This window comes from Sus scrofa, chromosome 12 (assembly GCF_054392235.1).
Source record: "Sus scrofa isolate SSC_HxYL_T2T_F1_AM1 chromosome 12, Sscrofa_HxYL_maternal_Yorkshire_Landrace_v2.0, whole genome shotgun sequence".
Taxonomy (NCBI): Eukaryota; Metazoa; Chordata; class Mammalia; order Artiodactyla; family Suidae; genus Sus; species Sus scrofa.
In genome coordinates, this window is record NC_139394.1 from 55,126,088 (window position 1) to 55,136,404 (window position 10,317).

The 10,317-nt window shown below is 53.8% G+C and overlaps 1 protein-coding gene across 3 annotated transcripts; it reads right to left on the reverse strand.

The window, feature by feature from the left end:
- Nucleotides 1-107: 107 nt before the first annotated feature.
- GGT6 (gamma-glutamyltransferase 6) lies at nucleotides 108-7,352 on the reverse strand. 3 transcript variants are annotated; one of them, XM_084985559.1, is made up of 5 exons: nucleotides 7,283-7,352; nucleotides 3,235-3,335; nucleotides 2,481-2,683; nucleotides 2,281-2,394; nucleotides 108-1,726 (listed from the first exon to the last, which is right to left on the reverse strand). In XM_084985559.1, the coding sequence occupies exon 5, from the start codon at nucleotides 1,452-1,454 to the stop codon at nucleotides 687-689; it is 768 nt and encodes a 255-aa protein (XP_084841685.1). In that variant the 5' UTR covers nucleotides 1,455-1,726; nucleotides 2,281-2,394; nucleotides 2,481-2,683; nucleotides 3,235-3,335; nucleotides 7,283-7,352; the 3' UTR covers nucleotides 108-686. The 3 variants fall into 3 exon arrangements, with proteins under 3 accessions (XP_084841685.1, XP_020923364.1, XP_013836687.3); XM_021067705.2 differs by lacking the exon at nucleotides 3,235-3,335; XM_013981233.3 differs by lacking the exon at nucleotides 7,283-7,352 and having other exon boundaries at nucleotides 3,235-3,387.
- Between the last annotated feature and the right edge of the window lie 2,965 nt (nucleotides 7,353-10,317).

Consider the following 10,317-nt stretch of genomic DNA (forward strand, 5'->3'; position numbering starts at 1 on the left):
GCCGGCAGCTGCAGCTCCGATTTGACCCCTAGCCTGGGAACGTCCATATGCTGCGGGAGCAGCCCTAGAAAAGGCAAAAAGACAAAAAGAAAAAGAAAAAAAGAAAATGTGAATAAGCAGTTTACTTTGTACACATGGTGCCTCAGGAGGCAGAAGGTAAGCAGAACAGGGGGGGAGCAAAAAATCACCAGGCACCAGCTCTGCATCTGTGGGCGAAGCCTGGACCACAGGCACCTCAAAAGCTGATGTGAAATTAACCAAGCAGCAGGAAGGGCACATGAGAGCCAGGAGACTTGATCTTTATTTTGTTCCCAGCCCTGTCGAGGGAGATTAGCAGCTGTGGCCTGAAGGGGAGAATGGACATGCCAGCAATGCCCAGGCTCTGTCTGCTCTGCCCAGGGGCTCAGAGCCCAGGCTGGGGGCATGGGGGCATTGGGGCATGGCATTCTCCCACCTGTCCTACCCAGAGCTGGATCCAAACGCTAACCCTGGTATTCGTTCCTCATCGTCCTTAGGCTCCGTAGCTGATAAAAGATTTGGAACTCGAGTCCAGGCAACTGACCAGGTCCTGAGCCATCAGTGAGTGCACACGCCATGCATGCTCTTTATGCACACCATCGCTGCTGGGCCTGCTCTGCCCCTGCCTCCAGGTTGGAGACTCCCACCTGCCCAACACTGCCCCCTCCTTAAAACCCCTGGAAGGGGCAGCAGCCCCCGGGGACACTGGAGACATGGGAGTGCTCTGAGTGGGCTGCCACCTGGAGTAGGGTTGCGTGGCCACAAGCTCTGAGGCTCCCTGTTGGTCCTTGCTGGGTCTGGTGCGGGTGCTGAGCCTGGGTTTGGGGCCTGGCCAGGTGGCTGAGCAGGGCGTGAGACATGACTCTGGTCACTGTGGGGGTCCCTGAAGCCACCAGCCCCAACACATCGGTCTCTGGGTCATCTGGGCTACCACGAAGGATGAGGGGACACGCCCAGGCACTAGTTGCAGACTTGGCCACTAGGTTGCTGAGTAGAACCCCGGTGCTTGGGGACAAGTGTCCAGAGCCAAAGGAGCTGTTGAGAGAGGAGGTGAGAAGCAGCACCGAGCCGCTGCTGTCCACGGTGGCGAGGACACTGCTCATGGGGGTCACAGCGGCTGGTGGGAGTGGTGGGCAGGGGTTGGGGCTGGGTCCTTCTGAGTGAAGGGCTGCCTCTATTAGTTCCAGCAGTTCCGGGCCAGCTGAGGGGCTGGGGGTGGTGAACACGGTGCCCTGGGACACAGGGAGCTGCAGTGCCGGCTCCAGGGTGGGCATGGGCCTGGCTGAGGGGCCCTCCAGCCCCAGGTCTCTGGCCAGCAGACTCAGTAGAGCCTCTCCAGCAAGGTCCGGGGTGCGGGCCAGGGCAGCCCTGCGGAGCACAGCTGCCAGTTTGGGGTTGGTGGCACGGGCCCCAGGGCCCAGGGGCATCCCGTCCATCTGGCAAAGGAGTGGACAGATGCCCTTTGGGCCCTGGGCTGCCAGAGCCCTGGCCAAGGGTGCGTCCACCAGGAAGCCCTCTTGAGCCAGCGTGGTGGGGCCCAGCAGCAGGTGTGGCCAGGGCAGGCGGCCAAAGCGGGCATGTAGCAAACTCAGGGCGGGCAGAGCCGAAGGCAGCCCCAGCCCAGGGGCCAGGGCCTGGGCTGGGCCTGACGTCAGGGCAGTTGAGTTGCCCGAGGAGCCATTGTGGAAAAGGCCCCAGAACGTGGCACCTGGAAGGAGACAAAGGGGTCACACAGGGTCAGGGGCACTGACTGGGGCCAGGGGCACTCAGTAGTCCCTGTAACCTCCCCCCTTTTTTTCTTTTTAGGGCTGTACCTGTGGCATATGGCAGTTCCCAGGCTAGGGGTCAAATCGGAGCTGCAGCTGCCAGCCACAGCCACAGCCACGCTGGATACTTAACCCACTGACCAGGCTGGGGATCAAACCTGCATCTTCATGGATACTAATTGGGTTCTTAACCTGATGAGCCACAGTAGGAACTCTGGTCCCTGTAATCCTTCAACTGAAGGGTCACTGACAACCTGGGGTTAGTGACTGATCACAGCCTCAGGTTGAGGCTACTGCCTGAGTCCTGCTCACTAGCCAGCCTTGAGGTCAAGGCTACTGACTGCCTAAGTTGGGATTGTGGGTCACTCAGGTTGAGGCTACTGCCTGGGTCCTGCTCACTAGCCAGCCTTGAGATCAAGGCCACTGACTGCCTAAGTTCCAGGTTCCTGATTGGGCCCAGGGTCAGGGTCACTGTCTGGGATTGTGGGTCACTGACCTAGCCCTGTGGCGTGAGGATGCACCACTGCCAGACACAAAGCTGCTCCAACTCCAGCATCCACGACATTGCCCCCAGCAACAAGCAGCTCTTGGCCCAGCTGGGAGCACGTGGCTGTGGCAAGAAAGGGACTGTCATGAGGGGTGCTGGGACCAGTGACCCCAGCTGCTTCCCTCCCCCGAGCTGCTTCTAGCACTGACCTGCAGGGCTGATGATGGCGCCGTGGTGGTATACACCTGGCCTGTGGGAGTGCCCGCTGCGTGGAGGGGCCCCAGAGCCCAAGGTTCCTGGAGAGCCACCGCTGCTGTGGAGCTGCCTCACGGCCAGGGAGAAGCCAATGGCCAGCAGCAGCAGGGCGGCCACCAGCCGGGCCCAGGTCCCAGGCAGACCGCCAACCTTGTTCCTGCAGAGAGGGATGCCCTGAGCCAGGGCCGGGCAGAGGGACACCCAAGAACCCCATGCAATCCCAGGACATAATTACCAAAAGGTGGGGTCTTGCTTGTAAGAGGAGTCTAAGAGTGCCGAGGAGAAAGGGCCTCCTGGCAGAAGGCATGGTGATGAGAAAGAGCCTGGGGAAACAGTCTCTGGAGAAGGGATGGGTGAGCTTGGGTCCAGCCAGTCCCGAGGGACGCCCGAGGGGGGCCCGGCCAGGTGTAGCCAGGCCCCATCTGCCCAGCAGGTGCCTCCTGCACCAGGGGGTGGGGGCTGCGAGCCTTCTGCAGAGCAGCCAGCAGGGCCGACTGGGTACAAATGTCCCTTCAGACGCACAGACTTTGGATTAACTGGCACAGGCCAGGCCTGGGGCTGCAGCCCTAGTTCCCCCCGATTAACCCGAAGGTTCCTGGAGCTGGCCGAGCACAGGGTTGGCTGGCCTGTGCCTTAGGGGCTCCCAAGGAAGGGACTTGACAGGCTCAGGCCCGAGTCACTCAGTGCCCAGACCCCTCCCTGACTCACCCAGAGGAGTCCTGGGGTCCCGGGGGGTCAGGGACAAATGGCTCTAATGTCTCCGCCTCTTCCTCCTCAGCCTCCAAGCTTGGCTCCCAGACTGGCAGCTTCTGGTAAAGCACAGGCCCTGCCATGGCCTCCATGGCCCCCACGGTGCCCGCCCAGCTCCTGCCTGCCAGCCTTTCCAGCTGAGTCTCTGCCTGAGCCAGTGGGTGGGAGGGGGAAGCAGCCCTGGGAAAGGTGTGGAATCTAGAACAGGTCCGGGCAGGCACGGGACCAAGGAGGCTGTGCACATGATCCTGCCCCATTAGGCCACAGGGCCCGAGGGGCTTTCTAGCAGCGACCCCGCCAGGGGCTGCAGCTCAGCAAGGGAGCGGGAGCCCAGTCCAAGGCCCCAGCCACAGACCCCAAAGTGGCCTCTGGCTCCTCCATTTAGGGGCCACAGCCCTTGGATCCCCTGGCTATTGAGGCTCTAATCTAGGGACGGGGGAGCGGGAATGAGAACTGCACTACATTGGCTTGGATCAGGGCTCATCATGTGACTAGGTTCCAGGGTGGGGGTGTCTTTGACTGGGATCAAGTCTCAACCTGAGGCCACTCCAGGGTCTGGGTTTCTCTCTCTTGGGGAGCAACCCAGGGGGTGAAGGCAACACCTAGGGCACGTCATGATGCTCTTGTCCAGCAGGTGGCGCCACAGACCACTTGAGGCACAGCCTGGAAATCAGGCTTTTCCAGTTCCTTTACTCTGGGGTTCACGGCACGGAGCTGTTCTGTTGTCAAAATGCTGTAACTCTGCAGAGCAGCAGTCGCATCCGTTCTCTAGTCATCTCTCTGCTCACCACCCTCTATCAGGGCCACTTCAAACCTCCATCTCCCTTGCCTCAAATTTGGGATCCCTCGGGACACACTCTCAGCAGACCACCTGTCTTACCTCACATAACAAATCAAGGCCAAGGAGTTCCCGTCGTGGCGCAGTGGTTAACGAATCCAACTAGGAACCATGAGGTTGCGGGTTCGGTCCCTGCCCTTGCTCAGTGGGTTAACGATCCGGCGTTGCCGTGAGCTGTGGTGTAGGTAGCAGACGCGGCTCGGATCCCGAGTTGCTGTGGCTCTGGTGTAGGCCGGTGGCTACAGCTCCGATTCGACCCCTAGCCTGGGAACTTCCATATGCCGTGGGAGCAGCCCAAGAAATAGCAAAAAGCCAAAAAAAAACCCAACCCCCCCCCCAAAAAAAACAAATCAAGGCCAAGGTAAGGAGCCAGCCCAGTCCACCCAAACTACAAACCCACCTGCCACACGGCTCCATCTGTTGCAGTGGACAAGCCATTTCTTGCCTGTGGTTCTGGCCCCGACCTCTCCCTCCTTTTGCCTGCTTCCCCAAGGAGCTTACTCTCTCACCGACCCCTTCACATCTTCCTACCGGCCCCTTCTCAACAACAGTTAAACAGGGGTGAGTCCCCAGAAATTCTCCTCCTACGTATGTACCCCACAGACATGCACTAGAATGTTCATAGCAGGGAGTTCCCACTGTGGTGCAAAGGGTTAAGAACCTGACTGCAGCAGCTCAGGTCACTGTGGAGGTGCATGTTGGATCCCGGCCCAGCACAGTGGATCAAAGGATCCAGCGCTGCTGCGGCTGTGGCTCAGATGGATTTGATTCTTGGCCTAGGAACTTCCATGTACCATGGGTGCAGCCATTTAAAAAAAAAGAATTAAAAAAAAAAAAAAAAAAAGAGTTCCCGTTGTGGCCCAGTGGTGATGAACTTGACTAACATCCATGGCAATGCGGGTTCGATCCCTGGCCTTCCTCACTGGATTAAGAATCTGGTGTTGCTGTGGTGTAGGCTGGCAGCTGCAGCTCTGATTTGACTCCTAGCCTGGGAACTTTCATATGCCGCAGGTGTGTCCCTAAAAAAGCAAAAAAAGAAAGAAAGGCAGTGTTCATCGCAGCTCTCACCGGAACCGTCCCAAATTGGGGAGCTCACACATCCATCATTAGAGCGGATGGCGTGGTCGCACAGTAGAACATTCTGCAGTGGTGAGAACGAGGAGTCTACGTTTGTGGGTAATGATATGGATGGAACTTACAAACATGGCACGTGAAAGAAGCCAGGCACGAAAGAGCACATGCTACTGGCTTCCACTTACACAAAGTACAGGAACAGGTAAAACTAGTCTGTCAGTACCAGTTAGATGAGGCAGAGGGGGCCTCTGGGATGCTTGGCGACATTCTCTTTCTCAATCTGGAGTTGGTTACGTGGGTTCCTGATTGTGAAACCGCAACCAGCTGTACGTGTGTGACACGTGTGCTTTTCTGGCAGCATATTGTCTTTCAATAAAATTTTTCAAAGCTTGACTATTTTCTACATTAAAACCACCACCGCAGGAGTTCCTGTTGTGGCTCAGGGGTTAAGAACCCAACATAGTCCCTATGAGGATGCAGGTTCCATTCCTGGCCTCGCTCGGTGGGCTAAGGATCCAGTGTTGCTGTGAGCTGTGGTATAGGTTGCAGATGCGGCTCGGACCCTGCATTGTTGTGGCTGTGATGCAGGTTGGTAGCTGCAGCTCTGATTTGACCCCTGGCCTGGGAACTTCCAGGTATGGCCTTAAAACAAACAAAAACAAACACCACAGAAATCATTCTCTAATCCCACTTGGCTCTCCAGCCACTTCCCTTTCTCTTGGCTTCTTCACAAGCAGGTAGAGTGGTTCTCTAACTTTGGTGCATTGTGATGGCCAGGCTCCCAAAGACTCTGACTTCATAGGTCGGGGGTAGGGACCAAGAGTTTGCTTTCCTAATCCCATGATGCTGCTGTGACCAGTCCAGGAACAAGCACTTATTCACATAAGATGTACACTGTACATGTGCTGTCACCAATTCCTTACCTAGTTATTAAATTTTTTTTTTTTTTTTGCTTTTTAGGGCTGCACCTGTGGCATATCGAAATTTCCAGGCTCAGGGTTGAATTGGAGCCACAGCTGCCGGCCTACACCACAGCCACAGCCACACCAGATCTGAGCCACATCTGGGACCTTCGCCACAGCTCATGGCAACGCTGGATCCTTAACCCACTGAGCGAGGCCAGGGATCGAACCCACATCCTCGTGTATCCTAGTCGAGTTTGTTACCACTGAGCCACAATGGGAACTCCCAGTACATCTCATTTTCTTCCTCCTCAGCCTGCTACAAGCTGCTTTCTAACCCTTACCCACCCCGCCGAGAAACCTTCAGTTTCTAGGTTTTCTTGGACTAGTAACCAACCAATGAGCGCTACCAGCATAGGGTGGCCAACTTTTTGTTTTGCCAAGGGCTGGGGGAACCACAAATGCCATCTGCATTCACTTCATAAAGTAATGAGATTCCACCTCCTCTGAACACAACGTGGGAAGGTTATAGTATCAGAGTGAAGACAGTCCTTCCTAAGAAAAGGCAGATGGGAACCTCATGTGTCTACACTGCCCCATCCTCAGCCTGGCCCCTGACTCCCAGAACTACGTCCTTAGAACTGTGCCCTGGCGAACTCTTTGGGACCAAGACCTCCACTGGCTGGGCCCTGAGGTCCCTATGTGCTCTTTCTCACACAGCTCTGGGCCTGGACCCCCCCCCCCCCGCCCCACACCCCTAGAGACCCCCTATTATCTAAGCTCCAATTAGAGGCCAGGCAGGCTCTGGGGATGAATGGTGGTCAGGCCCAAGGGCTCCAGGGGCAGATGCAGCCAATCAGGTCAGTGGGAGGCGAGAACGGCCCTTTCGGGGACCTGGGTCTGGTCCAGCTCTTGCAGCTGACTTGCTATGTGACTGCAAGTCACTTAACCTGGGAGTCTTGACTCCGCATCCGTAAACAGGGCCCATCATGGGTCTGTCCTGCCAGGGTCGTTGTGGGGATTCAACAAGGACCTACACTTAAAGCCTTGAGGCCAGTGTGTGGTGGGGACTGGACCTGCAAAGACATGAGTTCCTTCCTCTTCGTCCTTTGGGCCTCTGGTGGGCTGTACCCCGGGGGTCTGCGAGCTTGGAGGGAGTAACCCCAGCGACTTATTGGATAGGGACTCTTACATGTCCGAAGCAAAGTCCTGGAGTGACATCTCACCGCGAACGGCAGGCAAGACACGGCAACAATCCGACTACTTGGGGGAGAAGGAGGCTACCATTTATAGGGCGAGTCGACGTCTGGTTGGCTCATCAGTTACCAGGGAAACCGGCAGCTGGGGCGGGGGCAAGCGTGTATGGAGTTACTGATTAAGTCCTATGATTAAGGGCATCAGACAGTCAGGTGAAGAGGATGTAGGTGCAGGGGGCACTGGTCAAGCTGGGGCTGTATGGAGAGCAGGAGAATGGCAACCTCGGGGGTCTGACTCTACAGCCTCTATCTCACAATGTTAAAATGCTATGGATAGGGAGTTCCCGTCGTGGCTCAGCAGAAATGAATCTGCCTAGTATCCATGAGGACGCAGGTTCGATCCCTGACCTCGCTCAGTGGGATGAGGATCTGCTGTTGCTGTGAGACACGGTGTAGGTCGTGGATGTGGTTCAGATCCAGTGTTGCTGTGGCTGTGGTGTAGGCCGGCAGCTGTAGCTCCAATTCGACCCCTAGCCTGGGAACCTCCATATGCCCCGGGTGTGGCCCTAAAAAGATTAAAAAAAAAAAAAAAAAGATACGGTTAAACCTCACCTCTGCAACTATATGTACACACGTGTGCACACAAACACACACACTCACACACACACGTCGCACTCACACGCCCCCAAGCTGGAAGTCTCAGACTCTAGTTTCCCTCACGTCTTCCTTCGTTCTCTTATCCTGATGGTTCTCAACTTTATCCTAATTGGGCTGCACATTAGAATCCCCTGTAAGCTTTAAAAACGCCTACTACCCAGGCAGACCAATTAAATAATTAAATCAAAAGCTTTAGGTTGGAGAGTATCTGGTTGTTTAAGCTTTCCAGGTGTTTTCGATGTGCAGGCAAGGCTGAGAACTACTGCCTTATTTAGCTCGCTAATCCACAGTGATTTCAGCAACTGGAATCACTTCCAGGGATTAAAAACATTTTTTTGATGGTTTTATTTTATTGGTTTATTATTACTTAATGAATTTTATTACATTTACAGGTGTACAACAATCATCACAACCAAATTTTATAGCATTAAATTTTTTTTTAAATACTAAGAAAATCTTTTTAGGGCCACATCTATGGCATTTGGAAGTTCCCAGGCTAGAGTTTGATGCTGGATCCTCAACCCACTGAGCAAGGCCAGGGATTGAACTCGCATCCTCAGTGGATCCTAGTTGGGTTCTTAGCCCATTGAGCCACAACGGGAATGCCCCAGTGATTAACTAACTAAATAAATAACCAATACCAATCTGTCCCCCTCCCGAGTCCCACACCAATGGAGTCACTATCTCTGGAAGTGAGTCTCCGCCATCAGCAGAGCTGTAAAAGCTCCCCAGGTGATTCTAAGGTGCAGCCAGGTTTGAGAATTGCTGCTGCTACGAATACCCTCACAGGTGCATGTACCAGGCACTCACTGAGGAGCTCTTGCTGGCAGAGGGCGCCGAGGAGAGCCAGAGGTTGGTTGGTCTCCAGCAACACTGGCTGCTCCTACAAAAAGAAGAAGGATATAGGCCCAGCAATCAGCCTCCCCCTGTGCCCTCTAGCTGACTTTCCTGCTCATCTTCTCTGGCTCAAACCTGCATGACTTTATAACTGATCTCTGGGAGCTGCTGAGATTTCCCTCTGATTATGCATTTGGAGACTCCATGGGGGTGGAATGTACAGCACAGGGAATCTAGTCAATAATATTGTGGAGCTTCTTTTTTTTTTTTTCCCTTATTTGGTCATGCCTGCAGCATATGGAAGTTCCTGGGCCAGGGGTTGAACCCAAGCCACTGCAGTGACAATGCCAGGTCCTTAGCCTGCCACACCACATGGGAACTCCTAGTCAATTATATTGTAATAATTTTGTATGGTGATCAATGGTTACTGGACCTTATCATGTAATGTATGAAAATATCAACCCACTATATTGGGTGCCGGAAACTAATATAATATTTAAGTCAATGAAATTTCAATTTTTAAAAAAAGGAAAAAAACGATACAATGAGGTAGGACAGAATGGCAGTATGGTGGAAGAATAGCCTTTTCCTTGCAATGTGATTTTGTGCGATGTGCTCAGAATATTAGTATTTTAAAAATTACAAAAATCATCCCAGGTGATTCCAGTTGCAGATATCACTGAAAAGGGTTTTGGAGCAAATCAGGAATAGTAAGTCAATGCTGGGGGCAGTGCAAAGATGAATGCTACCCTGAAAGACTTAAAAGATGAGGGGGGGAGGTTACTGATTCCTATTATACCCCAACTTAATTTCAAAGTTGGTAAAATACAGAAGATGGATGGGTCTGGGGAAATTACAGGACCAAGAGTAACAAGAGGGAATTCAAATTGCGGCTGCAATTCCAGGTATTTCTTTATTGAGGGAAATGCACACAGCCTCTGGCAAATGCTTTCTTCTCTATCCCAGTAAGCAGAGAATCCAGAAGTCATTTGTTTTCACCTGGGAGGGGTAGCAATGTACCATCACAGTCTAGCCTCAGAGCGATGGCCACACAGGGTCTAACATCACTGTCAGGGATACAAAGCTGGGCATCTGGTGCCCAGATAAAATGGAAATAGTGGTGCCTTTTGGCATTTCTGACCAGACATTTCTGCCCCGTGACTTTGAGCATCAGCTCCGGATGCATAGCCTCTGAGCCAGTTCTTGAACAGCTCTCACTCCGTCCACTTTCTGTGCCCACAGACTTTTCATCAATTTATTTTCTAATTAATTCAGGCAGAAGTGTATCTTTTGCTTACAACGAACACTGACTGAGGCATATACCTCTATACAGTCACTAGAGGGCAGCAAACATCCACCAAAGCTTGAAGTGGGCAGCAGAAACAGGTCCCTGGATAGGGCCAGACGGGTCCAGAATTCTCATCTTAAAACACTGACCTCACGCAAATGAAAAGACCCCAGGTCAGTTATCTCACTGGCTGAGCCTAGGCCACATGTGTGCCCTTGTCCAGTACAGGTATCGTGTGTCCTAGACGCA

Excerpts from the sequence above, each read along its gene's own strand:
- GGT6 (XM_013981233.3), bottom strand. The coding sequence starts at position 3,368 with ATGGAGGCCATGGCAGGGCCTGTGCTTTACCAGAAGCTGCCAGTCTGG. Across the intron at positions 2,684-3,234 it reads GGACCCCAGGACTCCTCTGG|GAACAAGGTTGGCGGTCTGC; the intron begins GTGAGTCAGGGA and ends CCCTCTCTGCAG. Across the intron at positions 1,727-2,280 it reads TCCTCACGCCACAGGGCTAG|GTGCCACGTTCTGGGGCCTT; the intron begins GTCAGTGACCCA and ends GTCTCCTTCCAG.